General features: G+C 50.3%; 5 protein-coding genes across 5 annotated transcripts; 3 read left to right on the plus strand and 2 right to left on the minus strand.

The window, feature by feature from the left end:
• Positions 1-485: 485 nt before the first annotated feature.
• On the plus strand, positions 486-3,006 carry mvp1 (sorting nexin Mvp1; the record flags this gene model as incomplete). Its single annotated transcript, XM_057070098.1, has 5 exons — positions 486-975; positions 1,043-1,780; positions 1,834-1,976; positions 2,029-2,622; positions 2,700-3,006. 5 exons carry the CDS (start codon positions 486-488, stop codon positions 2,907-2,909), a joined length of 2,175 nt encoding a protein of 724 aa, XP_056916709.1. The 3' UTR covers positions 2,910-3,006.
• Positions 3,007-4,277: 1,271 nt separating this feature from the next.
• On the plus strand, positions 4,278-7,508 carry N7503_010553 (Na+/H+ antiporter Nha1; the record flags this gene model as incomplete). Its single annotated transcript, XM_057070099.1, has 1 exon — positions 4,278-7,508. The coding sequence occupies one exon, from the start codon at positions 4,278-4,280 to the stop codon at positions 7,506-7,508; it is 3,231 nt and encodes a 1,076-aa protein (XP_056916710.1).
• Positions 7,509-8,551: 1,043 nt separating this feature from the next.
• On the minus strand, positions 8,552-9,598 carry N7503_010554 (zinc-binding alcohol dehydrogenase family protein; the record flags this gene model as incomplete). The annotated part of the gene is made up of 1 exon (XM_057070100.1): positions 8,552-9,598. One exon carries the CDS (start codon positions 9,596-9,598, stop codon positions 8,552-8,554), a length of 1,047 nt encoding a protein of 348 aa, XP_056916711.1.
• Positions 9,599-10,112: 514 nt separating this feature from the next.
• On the minus strand, positions 10,113-11,606 carry N7503_010555 (M20 family metallopeptidase; the record flags this gene model as incomplete). Its single annotated transcript, XM_057070101.1, has 5 exons — positions 10,113-10,354; positions 10,409-10,539; positions 10,593-10,994; positions 11,044-11,426; positions 11,478-11,606. 5 exons carry the CDS (start codon positions 11,604-11,606, stop codon positions 10,113-10,115), a joined length of 1,287 nt encoding a protein of 428 aa, XP_056916712.1.
• A 510-nt stretch (positions 11,607-12,116) lies between these two features.
• N7503_010556 (Zn(II)2Cys6 transcription factor domain-containing protein) lies at positions 12,117-13,383 on the plus strand (the record flags this gene model as incomplete). The annotated part of the gene is made up of 3 exons (XM_057070102.1): positions 12,117-12,150; positions 12,216-13,291; positions 13,351-13,383. The coding sequence occupies 3 exons, from the start codon at positions 12,117-12,119 to the stop codon at positions 13,381-13,383; spliced, it is 1,143 nt and encodes a 380-aa protein (XP_056916713.1).
• Between the last annotated feature and the right edge of the window lie 701 nt (positions 13,384-14,084).

Raw genomic sequence — 14,084 nt, forward strand, 5'->3', positions numbered from 1 at the left:
GTGACAAACAGAGCTTGGAGAACATCAATGTGATGGTATAGGATCGAAGGTATATAATAAATGGGCGAATTATATATCCTTTCGCGAGTTAGTCACTTAAGGTCAATCCATACAGTTTGTTACAAGGTTGAGATGGATTAATGTGGTGGCCTTGGTGCGCAGGTTGCGAGGCGAGGTTCCACGCAGATGGGGCTAACCGTTATCTCCCCCCCAGGAAACATCGCCTCCCCATTACACACCTCCTCCGATCAATCGAGGAAGGGCGGGCCTTTCTTCTATTGTTTGGTTCTCCTTGTCAATCGCGGCAAACAACTACAAGCATCCTTGGAAGACGAAACCATCCTACCGCTGCAATTCGTACAACCCAGCCACCTCGAACCGAGCTAGCTCCGCCTGACCGTATCGGCAATTCGTCATTGTCGCTAGCAACCTCCACACCTCCCATCTGAACCCCCGCGCAAACATCCCACCCTACGGAGCCCCTGATGTCCTTATTCGGTACATCGCCGGAGGAGCCCTCGGCGGCGGCCTCCACCCAGAGGTCCAAGTCGTCGCTTTTCGCAGACGACTCGACTCGCGGTTCCCCGTCGCTATTTGCAGATGACGACGGTGACGATAGCTCATCGCCCTGGAACCAGACCAACACCGCCAAACGGGGTGCCCGCCGCGACCTCGTTCGAACTTTGCTACCCGCGACGGATGTTCCCGAAAGCTATATTGACGCATACGACCTGATATTGAACAGTGGGGACAGGGTCGGCTCCGGTGTCGGGCTGACCTCTGTTCGCGAGATTCTGTCCAGCAGTGGACTAAGCGCATCGGATCAAGGCAAAATTCTCAATCTTGTTGTCTCTGCGGACCATGAGAGCTCGGGTGGGCTGGGTCGCGCCGAGTTCAATGTCTTGCTTGCGCTTGTGGGTCTTGGGCAGGAAGGAGAGGAATTATCATTCGATACGGTCGATGATCATCGCAAGAGTGAGTGATCATATTGCATATGTGATTCTTCTCGTTGCGCCAAAATTCTAACGAAATCTACTCATAGAGCTTCCTCAGCCGAGAAGTGGTTTTCTAGACCGGCTTCGAAACCACGACTCCGAAGCTGCCGCTGAACCCGAACGACCGCAGACTCCTCCACCTCAGCACACCCCACTACAAGAACCCAATTCAGCACGGTCTCGGCAGTCTCGACGGGAATCATTGGGTGGATTAGAAGCCGACCCTTGGGGAAGCCCAGATCTTCATCGGGGTCATGATCATGGATCGGCCGCAGTGGAGCAGCGGGCCTACAATGGGTACGGAAGCATGCGCTCTACCACCAATGCTTGGTCGAACAAAGTTGTGGAAGATACAGTTCCGAGCGAAGCGATCCGGGAACATACCAATGGCCGGACCGACACAGAACCCCCTAGCAGCTCTGGGTCTGGCTGGGGTGGTCCTGTTAGGAGACCTTCTGAAGAGGCTCCATTGGGTGCTGCTCCCCACCCGACTCTGAGTAGCTTTGCTCCCCCTGGAGATGATCCCAGCGACCTCACGCCTCGGCGCCGGCCGGTTGGCGTTACTCGGACGACGAACCCCCAGATCGAGGAGACGGTCACCATTAACCTTTTGCCCGAGAAGGAGGGCATGTTCATGTTCCAGCATCGAAATTATGAGGTCAAATCCGCGCGAAGGGGTAGTACCGTTGTTCGTCGATACAGTGATTTTGTTTGGCTTTTGGATTGCCTTCAAAAACGATTCCCCTTCCGGCAACTGCCTCTTCTCCCGCCAAAGCGAGTCTCAGGTACGTCTTACGCTGATTGAGGCGCTCCAAATTGCTTGCTCACCTTTATCAAGTGAATGGTACTCACCTTTCAGCGGATTCGAATTCTTTCTTGGAGAAGCGACGCCGTGGACTTATCAGATTTACCAATTCCCTCGTTCGCCATCCTGTGCTTGGGCAGGAACAGCTGGTGGTGATGTTCTTGACCGTACCTACCGTGAGTATATATCAAACTGGCTTTGGCGGAGACGTAGCTAATCCTAGTGTAGGAACTCTCTGTCTGGCGCAAACAGGCCACCATCTCGGTTCAAGATGAATTCGCCGATCGCGTTCTTCCTCCTGATCTCGAAGATTCATTGCCCTCCGACCTCAGTGACACGCTCGACACGGTCCGCAGTGGAGTACAACGGTCGGCCGAAATCTATATTAACTTATGCACATTGCTCGAAAGACTTGCGAAGCGGAACGATGGATTGGCTGCGGACCATTTGCGATTCTCCTTGGCTTTGCAATCCCTGACCGAGGTCACCAAGGATACCTACTCGGTCGATACAAATGATGTTCCATCCCTCAACTTGGGCATTACCGCGACCGCGCGGCATCTGTCAACCAGTCAAAGCTTGCTGGAGGATGAGGCAAGGGCATGGAGTGCGGGCGTACTGGAGGATCTGAAACGGCAGCGGGACTGCTTGGTGAGCGTCCGCGACATGTTCGATCGACGGGATCGTTATGCCCGTAACAATATTCCGCAGCTGGAGCGGCGCATTGAGACCAATGAACGTAAACTGCAAGACCTTCGGGCACGACCGTCGGGCACCGTGAAGCCCGGTGAGACGGAGAAGGTGGAAGATTCTATCTTCAAGGTCCGTGATTACCCCCCACTATTCCATTCTGGCCTATTGTTCCGTATTTCAATGTGACTCACCCGATAATTGTGCAGGACAAGGAAAGCATCGTGCAGCAGCATGCACGCGGAGTATTCATCAAGGAGTGTCTCCGAGATGAGCTACTCCATTTCCAACAAAGTCAGTACCATATCAGTCGACTACACCAGGACTGGAGTCAAGAACGGGTCAAGTATGCCGAGCTGCAGGCGGACAACTGGCGACGATTGAGCGATGAAGTGGAAGGAATGCCGACGGGAGAGTAAAGTAAGCTTTCGGAGGCATTCGGTACATAGAACCTTTGTTGAATAGGCGCGGGTTCCGCCAGCCGAATCTTCGTATGATTATTTGCTTTTTTGTCTCCATCTCTCCACCTTTTCCCCCGCAAATGTTCATCTCGGCCCGATGTGCCAATACGCTGTGGAGGGTTTGCAATTCGGCTGAGACAGTGTACGTGTCGTTGGTGGCTAATCGGGTTTTCTGTGTTGCATACTAATCCCCCACCCAATCCCCCTGTTTCGTGAAACTATATTTGTTTTTAAATTGGCCTGTATGCAAGTCTCTCGGTAGTTGTAAAGAGTTCGTATGTTTTACTTCAATTTCAATAGGAACTCGGCATTTACCTCAAGCCCGATGACGTCCGTATACGGGACCGCGATTCCAGAAGCTCCACATCGAATTGGTAAGTGGAGACGGAATGGGGAAATCAACCCAATCATGCTATCGTTCTAGAGTGCCAGGGCTTGGCAAGTCGCAGGGCTGGTCTTTTCTGATCTTGGCCGCAAGCGTCCCGTATATTACAGACCGGGCGCATATGGATCGACAGGGTTTCCGCTTCATGCTGTTTTGCTATATAATTCGATTCCTGCGTCCGGCAATTTGATTATTTGGGATCCCGGTGATTGAGATAGATATCCACAATCCCATTTTACTTCCCATTCTCCTTCAATTCCTAAAACTCAAACAAAATTCCTGGATGTTCCTGTTTGCCAAGCGTGGGGCGTGCACTCAAGTCTCGGCTGACGAATCCCGCTCTCGTCCAAGGAAACCGAACTTCTAGGCAAATCTCATCTTTCCTTTTCCTCTCGGCCAAGAGTCTTACCAAGACTTGTCGCGCCCGATTATAACCCTTGGTTCTTGGTCTTGGTATTCTCGTATTCTTTTCTCTTTCTCTTTCTTCCCTTCTCCTTCTCTGCGGAAAACGGGCTTATCTATCAATCGATCAACCGATCTGCCCAGCCACTTCCATTCTGCCCACCTCTCCGCTCCTCGCGCACGGCTACGCTCGGACTTCCACTCGGATTTGCAAAGAGCTTGAGTAACATATCCGAAGATTAAACCCAACCGGAGATTTCTACCCAGTCGACGCGCGCGCAAGACCGTTTTTCAGCCCTACAGGGCCTATAACGCCACGGCCCACTCTCCACCCCCAGAACCTTTCACCAAGGCATGAGGAGCTACATGAACCAGCGACGGTCGAGGCGGAAATTTATTCGGTAATTGAGTTCTCGTGGTCCGAGAGAAGCTCTGAAAAGGAGGAAAAACAACCAGGACCAGAAAGAAATCGAAAAGCAAAAACCCGAATACTTCTACACCGATATTGTTCCTGAAGTTGTGACACTCGGTTCTACAACATGGCGTGGGACCATCTGGATATTGATAAGCCGCATCTGGCGTACATGATCCTGGGTGGTTTCACAAGCCTGTTTATGCTGTGCTCCCTCTTCGTGAAGGAGAAGCTCTACATTGGCGAAGCTACTGTCGCCACGCTTTGCGGTATTATTTTCGGACCGCATGCTGCCAATTTATTTGACCCCTCATCATGGGGAAATGTCGACAAAATCACACTTGAGTGCTCGCGCATCGTTCTGGTTGTGCAATGTTTTGCCGTCGGAGTCGAGTTGCCCAAAGCGTACATGGAACGCCACTGGAGATCCGTAGTCTTACTACTTCTCCCTGTCATGACCTGGGGCTGGCTGATCACAAGTCTGTTTATTTGGTGGATGATTCCTCCGCTGAATTGGCTCGAGAGTCTGGTATGCGCCGCGTGCGTCACGGCCACTGATCCGGTCTTGGCGTCTTCTGTCGTGGGTAAGGGCAAGTTCGCCAAGCGAGTCCCTAAACATTTGCGTGATATCTTGTCCGCCGAGTCAGGCTGTAACGATGGCATGGCTTTCCCGTTCATCTATCTATCTTTTTACATCTGGAAATATCGACCCGATGCCAATACCGTGTCGCTCAATTGGTTCTGTATCACCATTCTCTATGAGTGCATCTTTGGTGCCATTTTCGGGTTCGTTGTCGGTTATCTCGCTCGCCACTCCATCAAGTTCGCTGAACGCAAGGGCTTGATTGATCGAGAGAGTTTCCTCGTGTTCTATTTCGTCCTGGCAGTGTTCTGCGCAGGCTCTGGCAGTCTGCTGGGTATGGACGACCTACTAATCGGATTTTCCTGCGGCGTCGGATTCAGTAATGATGGTTGGTTCACGGAGAAAACCGAGGAGGCACATGTCTCCAACGTTATCGATCTGTTGCTCAATTTAGCCTACTTTGTCTACTTTGGAGCCATTATTCCATGGGAGGACTACAACGTTCCCGATCTCGGTATTGTTCCGTGGCGTTTGGTGGTTATTGCACTCCTGGTGATTTTCTTCCGTCGCATACCCATCATGTTGCTGATGAAACCATTCATCCCCGACGTAAAAACCTGGCGTGAGGCCCTTTTCGCAGGGCATTTCGGCCCGATTGGTGTCGGTGCTATTTTTGCTGCAATTCTGGCCCGAGCTGAGTTGGAGCACGATAATACGCAGCCCTTGGATCAGAAACAGCTTCCTCAACCTGGGGCGGATAACTATTACGTAGTTCAGCTCATCTGGCCCATCACAACATTCATGGTTATATCCTCCATTTTGGTACATGGCTCGTCGATTGCTGTTTTCACTCTCGGCAAGCGTATTAACACCTTGACGGTTACGCTCTCCTACACCCAAGCCAACGAGGAAGGTCCTTCGTGGATGAATCGGTTGCCCCGTGTTTCTTCACTCGCCAAGGGCTCCATGTCTTTCCGGAAAACTGATGACTCCGAGGAGGAGGAGAAACTGCCAGAGTACCCCCCTGGAACATTGCCACCCATTGGTATGCCAGGAAACTTCCTTCGCCGGGTGCGTGAAGACGACCCCGATGCCCAGACTAGCGACGCTGCACGAAAGCCTGTCCGTCGGCGCCGCAAGAAGCACCGTAAGCATGATGACGTCGGTGGTCCAATCAGCGAGTCCGCCATCATGCCCCAAAGACGACCTGAACCAGACGCTTCTGAGGCGGAGCAGGAAATGGAAGAGCGAGATGCTGTGGAACGTGGTGCTTCTCCGCCCAATGCTGAGCGGGAACGGTTCGGCCGTGAGCCAGAGCTTGAAGTTTTCCAAGAGGGTCACCATATGGTCATTGAAGACGAAGAAGGCAATGTGCTCAAGACCGAGGATACCAGCAAGCTCACCCCGGAACAACAGGCAGAGCTCATCGAGGAACAACGCCGACGACTTGAGAATGACAGGTCCGGCGAATTTGCCCACTCTCAGAGCAGGCCTCACGAGAAAGATGAAGGCGAGGAGATCAAGCACGCCGTTGATGACAAGATCGGTCACCCAGGTGAAAAGGCCCGCAGCAAGTGGACTTCCTGGACCGGCCGTGGGAAAACCCGGGTTAAGGACAAAGATGAAACCAAGCCTACTGCTGAAGCTCCAGCGAAGCCTAAGCACCGATCTGCCCACGCCTACCAGTTTGGTAACACTATTATTGTTGAGGATGAGGATGGCGAGGTAATCAAGAAGTACACCATTCCTTCTGGAGACAAACCTGCCAAGCCGAAGCCGAATCCTGATGCGCAACCTGGACCTTCAAACCCGGCTCCAATTCGTCGCGGTCTCACCCGCATGGGTACTTGGCTCGGCAGGGAAGAAGAAGGAGAGGCATCCGGCCAGAAGAAACAGAAGCCTGCTCCTAGAACTGAAACTGATGACTGGACTACCGATGATGGTCTGCGATTCACTCTTGCACAGAGCTCGGATGTCGACTCCAATGGTATCGGCCACAAGGGTCGTCGTATGAACAAGCACGAGTTCTTCCAGCAAATTAAGGGCTTGGACGCCAAGGCTCGCCGAGATGTGGTTCAACAAACGGATGCACCTTCCCCCGTCAAAGAAGTAGCCAGAGAGGAAGCCAAGAAGGAGGAAAAGACAGAACGTCGTCTGTCTGCGGTCGCCGCAGCTGTTGCCACTGACACAATCCCCGAGACCGAGGAAGAACTCGAGTCCGAGTCTGTCACCGACAGTCAACTCAGCAGCGAGGAGGAATCCGACACTGAACGACCAAACGTGGCTGCTTCCATGGCTAAATGGACCCGCGGTACCTCCGCTCAAGAACGTCGCAGCAACCTCAGCCCTGCACCCCCTCGTGCCCGTGTCCGCCGTGACTCCGATGATGACGGCACTGAGCGTATTCCTCCATCTGCACTGCGTCAAGCTGCTGGTCTGACTGCCCCACCTCGCGAGAGGGAAGATGACACAGGCGAGACCCCAGCTGAGCGCCGCCGTCGTCTCGCTGCCCTCGGCCACAGTGGCGATACCGACTCCGATTCAGATGATGATGATGATGATGATGTTGTTGAAGAAGACTCCGACAGTGAAGACGACGGTGAACCACGTCTGATCCCACCAATAGGCAAGGTCCAGTTTGCCAATGATCCCCGACCATCCGAGCCATCCAGCGTTAGTGGTGAACAATCCTCCAGCTCTGGCTCCGGATCCACGTCTCGACCCACCCCAGGCCACCGTCCACGCGTATCCTGGGGAGGTGAAAAGGGTCGCTAGGCACCCTTTATTGATTTGCATGATTTTCCTACTCACCTGTAAATGATCTGTGATGCTTACAGATGTCTCAACTTTCATCCAGTACATTGAACATCAAGTTTTGAACATATATCTTGCCCTTGCTACTATTCCTGTATCCTTTTCTCATTGCTGTGCATAGTACCAGCCCTTCGGGGCATATTTGTCCGATGAACCTGATGTGCTGGCTTGTGACCATGAACCTGAACATGATGCCTGAAGGTTTATTTTTTATGGTTGATATTGCTAGAAGAGGTTCATAAAGATTTGCATACATTGACTTGTCAACAGTTCTCTTGTTCCAATAAAGGCTAACCTTGAGCTACCAGTCGACACTGACAAGGCGTAAAATAGTGCAACGAGTGTAGCTAGTTATAGTTTCGTATATGTAAACGCCTTTTTTTGGTACGGTGCCAAGCAAAGCATTTAGCAAAGCTCATTTCCGGAATACTCCAAACAGCACTTCCACTCACTATCTTCGTTAATCCGGGCAAATTGTCACTCAAAATATTCGCGGTGACACCATAAACAGTCGCTTCACTTCCTTCTTTCGATATCATTATTTTCACGGGTAAGCTTACCTGTTCTTCCATTGTGTTCCCTATTGAGAACAATCTTCATAATTTAGTGCTGATAGCTAAATTCTCCATGAAGCGTAATCCTGTGAGACTATGTACCAGTGACTCTCTGTAGACTTACGCGCTTAACTTAATCTGGTGTGGCTGCATAGATGCGCTCCCAAATAGGTTTAGTCTGATGTGTATTAGCACTTCACCATCATCCATCTTATTTCATCTACTCTTCGCTGCCAATATTTCATTTGAGCGATGAAGCCATTGAATTAATTCTAAAAGATTTGCCTTTCTATCCTTATTTGTCTGAGTTTAGGTTTGCGCAGAGTAAGACTGAATTCATCATAAGACTGATTTAGTGTTATCGGGAGGAATAGCTTCAGAGCTTGTTATCTTGTTGTCTAATTTCGTTATTGATAGTGTAGTATCTCGTTGACCATTAATCATAGAGTTCTAGTTTGTCTCCGCAACATTGTAAACCAGCTTCTCGCCGCTAACCTTGTCGTTCTTGAGAAGGTCCAGTCCCTCAAGAACTCCCCGCAGACCACCAGGGTTAACCTTAGGAGTATGCACCTTGATCTTACCCGAAGCCAAGAGTGGCTCGGCAATCTTCCACCATCCAATAGCGAACTCCTTGTTCTCAGGCTGAGCAGGCCAGAAGCGGCCAAACTTGTCGAAAGCTTCGCCAACCGCGGTATATCCTAGAGTCATATGGTTGTTCACATTCTCCCGCTTGACACCAACGGCAAGCAAAGCAGTGTAATCACCACCAGTGGTAGACATGGCAGCATCACAGTACTCCGCACTGCTCTCAAGCGAGATGGTATCGAGCACAAGCTTGAGCTTGTCATCGCTGGCGGCACGGATAGCGGCCGCGGTCTTGGGGTCCTTGTAGTCGAAGGCCTCGTCGGCACCGAGGCTCTTGACGAGATCGAAGTTCCGGGGGGAGCAGGTTGTGAAGACCTTGTAGCCGGACAGCTTGGCAAACTGAATAGCCAGGGCTCCGGTGGCGGTAGATCCGCCGTAGATGAGGAGGGGCTCGGGAGTCTTAAGGGGCTCGGTGGGGAGGGCGAGCTTCAAGGTCTGGTAAAGCGATTGGCCGACGGTTGTGATGCCGACACCGAGGGTGGCAGCTTGCTGGAAGCTCAGGTTGTCGGGGATGGGCATCTGGAGATCGCCCTTTGCGACAATGTATTCGGCGAAAGCACCGTCTTCAAATTGGTTGACATTTCCACCGTGAACGAAACCGCAGATACGGTCGCCCTTCTTAAATGGCTTCTTGACGTCCTTGCCGACCTCCACGACCACGCCAGCGTAGTCGCAGCCGATCAAGGCGCCTGGTGGGGATACATATTCAACGTGCTTCCAATCAGTAGGGTTCAAGGCGACGGCCTCGGTTTTGATGAGAATGTACTCGTCACGGAGAGTCGGCAATGCGCGGTCGGTCACAACGTCCGCCACCTTGGGAGCTGTGACGACGACGGCTTTCTGGGTGGTCATTGTGGCTGTTTGAGTTATGTATGGAAGGGGAGAAAGACAGAAGTGGTTATAGTGATGAAGGTTGGACCAGGGGGTGGTGGATTTATATAGTCGTGAGATAGGTTTGAAAAACTCAATTCAATTCAATGGAAAACGACGGAAAGTTAACAACGATTGTCTTCATCATTGCGCCGATATACAACTGACGCTAAACCAAAAGAAGCGTGCAGCCTAGCCGTATCTGGTCTGATCGCCGCATGAAGAGCCAATGATGTTGGATTTTCGAGCTATGATATATGGAGCCTCTTGAGAAACAAGCTTAATAATGTAGTCATAACTTGCCGAGGTTGAAGAAGCTTATAAATCATCCTTTCCTTTCAAGCGCAACTGTGGAGACTTCATTCTCGAAAAATCCATGGGTCACGTGGGAATATAAAGTTCGTACGTCATCGCTCCTGGAATACTTCTTGACAAATGGGGGAAGAGTTCGACACACTAAGAACAGAACATCAAATTATATTTGAAAGAATTTCAATCAAGCGAAGCTGTGCTTCTTCACGGTCACATCCCACTCGGCCTTGACTTCTTTATAGAATGCGTCGTCAGTAAGAAGATCCCACGCAGTCAGAGCCAGCATGGTTCCCTGCTTCAGTGCAAGGTAGTATGCCTCTTCCGTACCCGTGGCCGCAGTGAAGGTCTGGTGATGGACAGAAGTTTCGGCAGAACAAGGGATAGCGTAGTATGCATGAATACCCGGACATTCATATGTGACATTGCCTATGCAGAGTTAGTAATGATTCAATAGTTATCTATGAGACAATCTTTTCTTACCAAAGTCTGTGGAGCCAGGCTCAATTCTGTGAATGAATGGAATGGTCTTCTGGCCTTCGATGCTATTTGTGATCTCTGCGTAGCGGTTGCAAAGGCTCTCAGTAACGAGGGTATCGGTGTACATGTTACCCCTGGGAAAAGATATTAGTTGCGTAACAAAAGCAAAGGGGCTTCATGAACGTACTCAGTGACAGTCACAGTGCATCCAGTAGCGGTGGCAGCAGCCTCGAAGCAAGCAAGAACACGCTTTGAAAGAGCCTGGAGCTTACCCCGGGTAGGGCTGCGAGCAATCCAAACACACTTAGTGTAGTGTCCAATAGTGTTGGGCACAGTGGGTCCTTCAAGGACGACACCGTGAATTCTCTCCTCGGGGAGAGTCTGCTGTCTCAAAAGAGCAATATTGTTATAAGCGGCGACAGCGGCATCAAATGCATTGATACCAAGGTGAGGGCATGCAGACGCGTGAGTTGCTCTTCCATGGAACTCAACGACCCACCGGAGCATGGCCAAAGAAGAGGCACCTCCAAATGAGGTGACACCATCTTCAACAGCATTTGGCGCAATCTGCTGAGGAGGCACAGGGTGTCTATGATTTGTTAGTGTATTGATATTCCAGGATAGGGTTGGATACTGACGCCATGACAGCGGCATCAACCCCCTTGAGAGCGCCGGCATTGCAGAGGACGGCCTTGCCACCCTGATTCTCCTCGGCGGGACAGCCAAGGAGCTGAACACGACCCTGGATACCGTTCTGCTTGATAGCGGCTGTAACACCGAGGAAGGCAGCGATACTTGTAGCGGCAATCAGGTGGTGGCCACATCCGTGGCCAATTCCAGGAAGAGCATCGTATTCCGCGTTGATGCTGACAAGTCGGCCACCCTGACCATACAGAACTTCAAAGGCAGTCTCGACGCCATATGCTTTGCGAGTGACCTGGAATCCTTGGTCTTCGAGGTACTTGCAAATTGTGTCGTGGGCAATGTACTCCTCGAACGCGATTTCAGGGTTGTCATAAATCTTTGCTGACATTAGCATACAGAAGTAAGTGATTTGATAGATGGTACACACATGCTTAATGACCTTTCGTAAATCAGTAGAAGCGATTCCAACCGAAGCCTCGACAATCTCTTGGATGGCCTTCAGTCTGTCTATACCCGTTTGAGGGCTCACGCTGGAGGATTCGGCAATGGAGCCCATACTTGTGTGATTGTTGATAGATCTTTTGATGTTGTTAGATGCTTTGCAAGTTTATCTGCGAGTTGCTGGGAACGAAAGAAGACATGTTGGATGGGAAAGGCAACATTCTTATAGACATGATGTTTTCCTATGACACCAACCACTCAGTCATAGATTCAAGAAGTCTATGGTCTGCCTTTTCCAGATGTCACTCATGGTATAGATTAGCGCAGGCTAATTGCAACTTCGCCAAAAGTTATAGATCTTCGGCTAGAAGCAACCAATGAAGAAGGAGCTTATTGTCAAGGCTCACTTATCAGGTGGCGTTATCGTCCCTTATCTACGACTTCGGCTATATAATCAAACTAACCAACCCGCATCCATTCTGCATTGCGCTTCTATTCGCTTTTTTTAGTCAAATTACCTCTTTCTTGTACATGCAATTAAAGTGTTGGCCAATCAATTGCCGACGTGTGGTTCGGTAACGGTGCTCATACCCATCCCCTACAAACAGCCGAACTCGCTAGCCCCATGTCTGGTCTGAACGGGCCGCGCAGTAGAAGTGGTAGGTGGGCTAATGTTCAGCTATCGCGCTATCGAGCATGTTTTGACAGTTTTCTCGCTTATCAGGATGCTGGACATGCCGAGCTCGCAAGGTCAAATGCGATGAAGGTCGACCCAAGTGCGAGAAGTGCATCAAGCGAAACAGAGAATGCGATTATGAGCCCCGGAAAAGAGCCCCCCGGGGAAGCGGCCAAGGACCCCGCAGTCTCCACCTAGAGATGAATTCCAAACCCAAGGCGATCGCGATCGCTCCGGCAGCAACGAGCGTTTCGCCAGCATCTACGCTTGTTGATTTAGAATCGGACTTGCCTTACGGAATCAAGGCTGCGGATTGGCCAGTTGCTCTCACAAGTACAGATCGCCGAGCACTTGATCATTATGCTGCTTACGTTGTTCCTCGGATGATTCTAAAAACGGCTAGATGGTCATCATACTCATATGTATTGTTGATGTGCGCAAAACATCCGCTCTTAGCACATCTTGTTACTGCATTCTCTGTGCGAGATATGGCCAAGGAGAATGAAAATGAGCTGCTTACGATAGCGATGGAACATTACCAGAAGGCGCTGTCACTTTTTATCGAGCATCTCTCCGCCCCACAAGTGACCGGATGGATTACATTTCCGGCTCTATGGTTTTTTATTATTTACGAGCAAACATATGGCGATGACCCCAATGTACTACAAACGCATCTTCGTGGGGTGCGGGATGTTATTATTACTCACGGAGCCGCAATTTTGCCGGGATCCTTGCATGATGAAGCTAATGCGGGTCAAGAAGCTCCACCGAAATATTGGGTTCCACCGCAGATGATCGACCGAATGGCATTGTGGACTATCCACCATGACGCTAAGGCATCTACATTCGGCCTGGGGGCTAGTATAGTGACCCTATTGGATGAGCACTATCCCGGCGCTGTAGCGAAGATCAGCAAAAGTTCTATCAACGCGCTGCAGGATGCATGGGGCTCGGATTATCCGGTCCAGGAGGAGATTTGGGACATGCAGATTGAAATTCTGTATAGCTTTGCGCATGATGCGACGATGTTACGATATGAATTGTCCGACATTGAGAAAGAAAACGTTCCCATAGACCCTGGCAAATTACTTTCATTCAGCCGGAAATTAAAGGAGTTACAAGAGGTATGTATCTCCAACTGATCTCTCTAGAAAATAACTGACGTACCACAGAGAGCATCTAGTTTATGTTCCACAGCCCTGTCACGCAGAATTGAAAGAAGTGATTTGCTCTCGAACACATGTGTAACGGCAGCGGATATTCTTGGCCTGGTCATCCGGCATGATAGACTACTATATGAAGACCGGTTATCATCAGTCGTTTCCCAAGTCCTGCAGATTTGTCACAGTATCTATGAGTACGAGGGGGATGGTTATCTGTGGCGAGCCGCGTGGCCAATGTTTGTGGCTGCATTTGAAACAAAAGACCCGATACACCAGGCCTGGATTCTAGAAAGATTCGCCGCTCTTCAAGCTGGTGGCCAAAATATGCGACGAGCCCATGATTTGTTAAAGGCTGTGTTCATGGAAATGAGGATTAGTACGCAGCCCAGGAATTATTTAGCCTGGATACGAGATGAACGATTTCCAGGGTTTGTGATATGATATAAGTGGATTACTATGATGATACAAATAGATTACATTCAAGCTAATCAAATCTCTGACTTCATCTTGCTAATCTCGAGCACAGGCAAATAGGCTTGCCAAGCTATCCTAAGAAGAGAATGGGCTGTACTAGTGGACTTTTGGCTTTTAGGCTCTGGTACTTCATGCTATTGCCGAGTCCGTATAGCCGAATTTGGAGAATTTCGGCTTTATCAACCAATCGACCAACTCAGTCGATACTGTTCACCCAAGCATAAAACCATCATCATCTTTGCCACACATTCGCATAAATTTAAGAATGCAATACTGAGGC

This window comes from Penicillium pulvis (genome assembly GCF_028828015.1).
Source record: "Penicillium pulvis strain IBT 33274 chromosome Unknown scaffold_8_segment0_segment0, whole genome shotgun sequence".
Classification (NCBI taxonomy): domain Eukaryota; kingdom Fungi; phylum Ascomycota; class Eurotiomycetes; order Eurotiales; family Aspergillaceae; genus Penicillium; species Penicillium pulvis.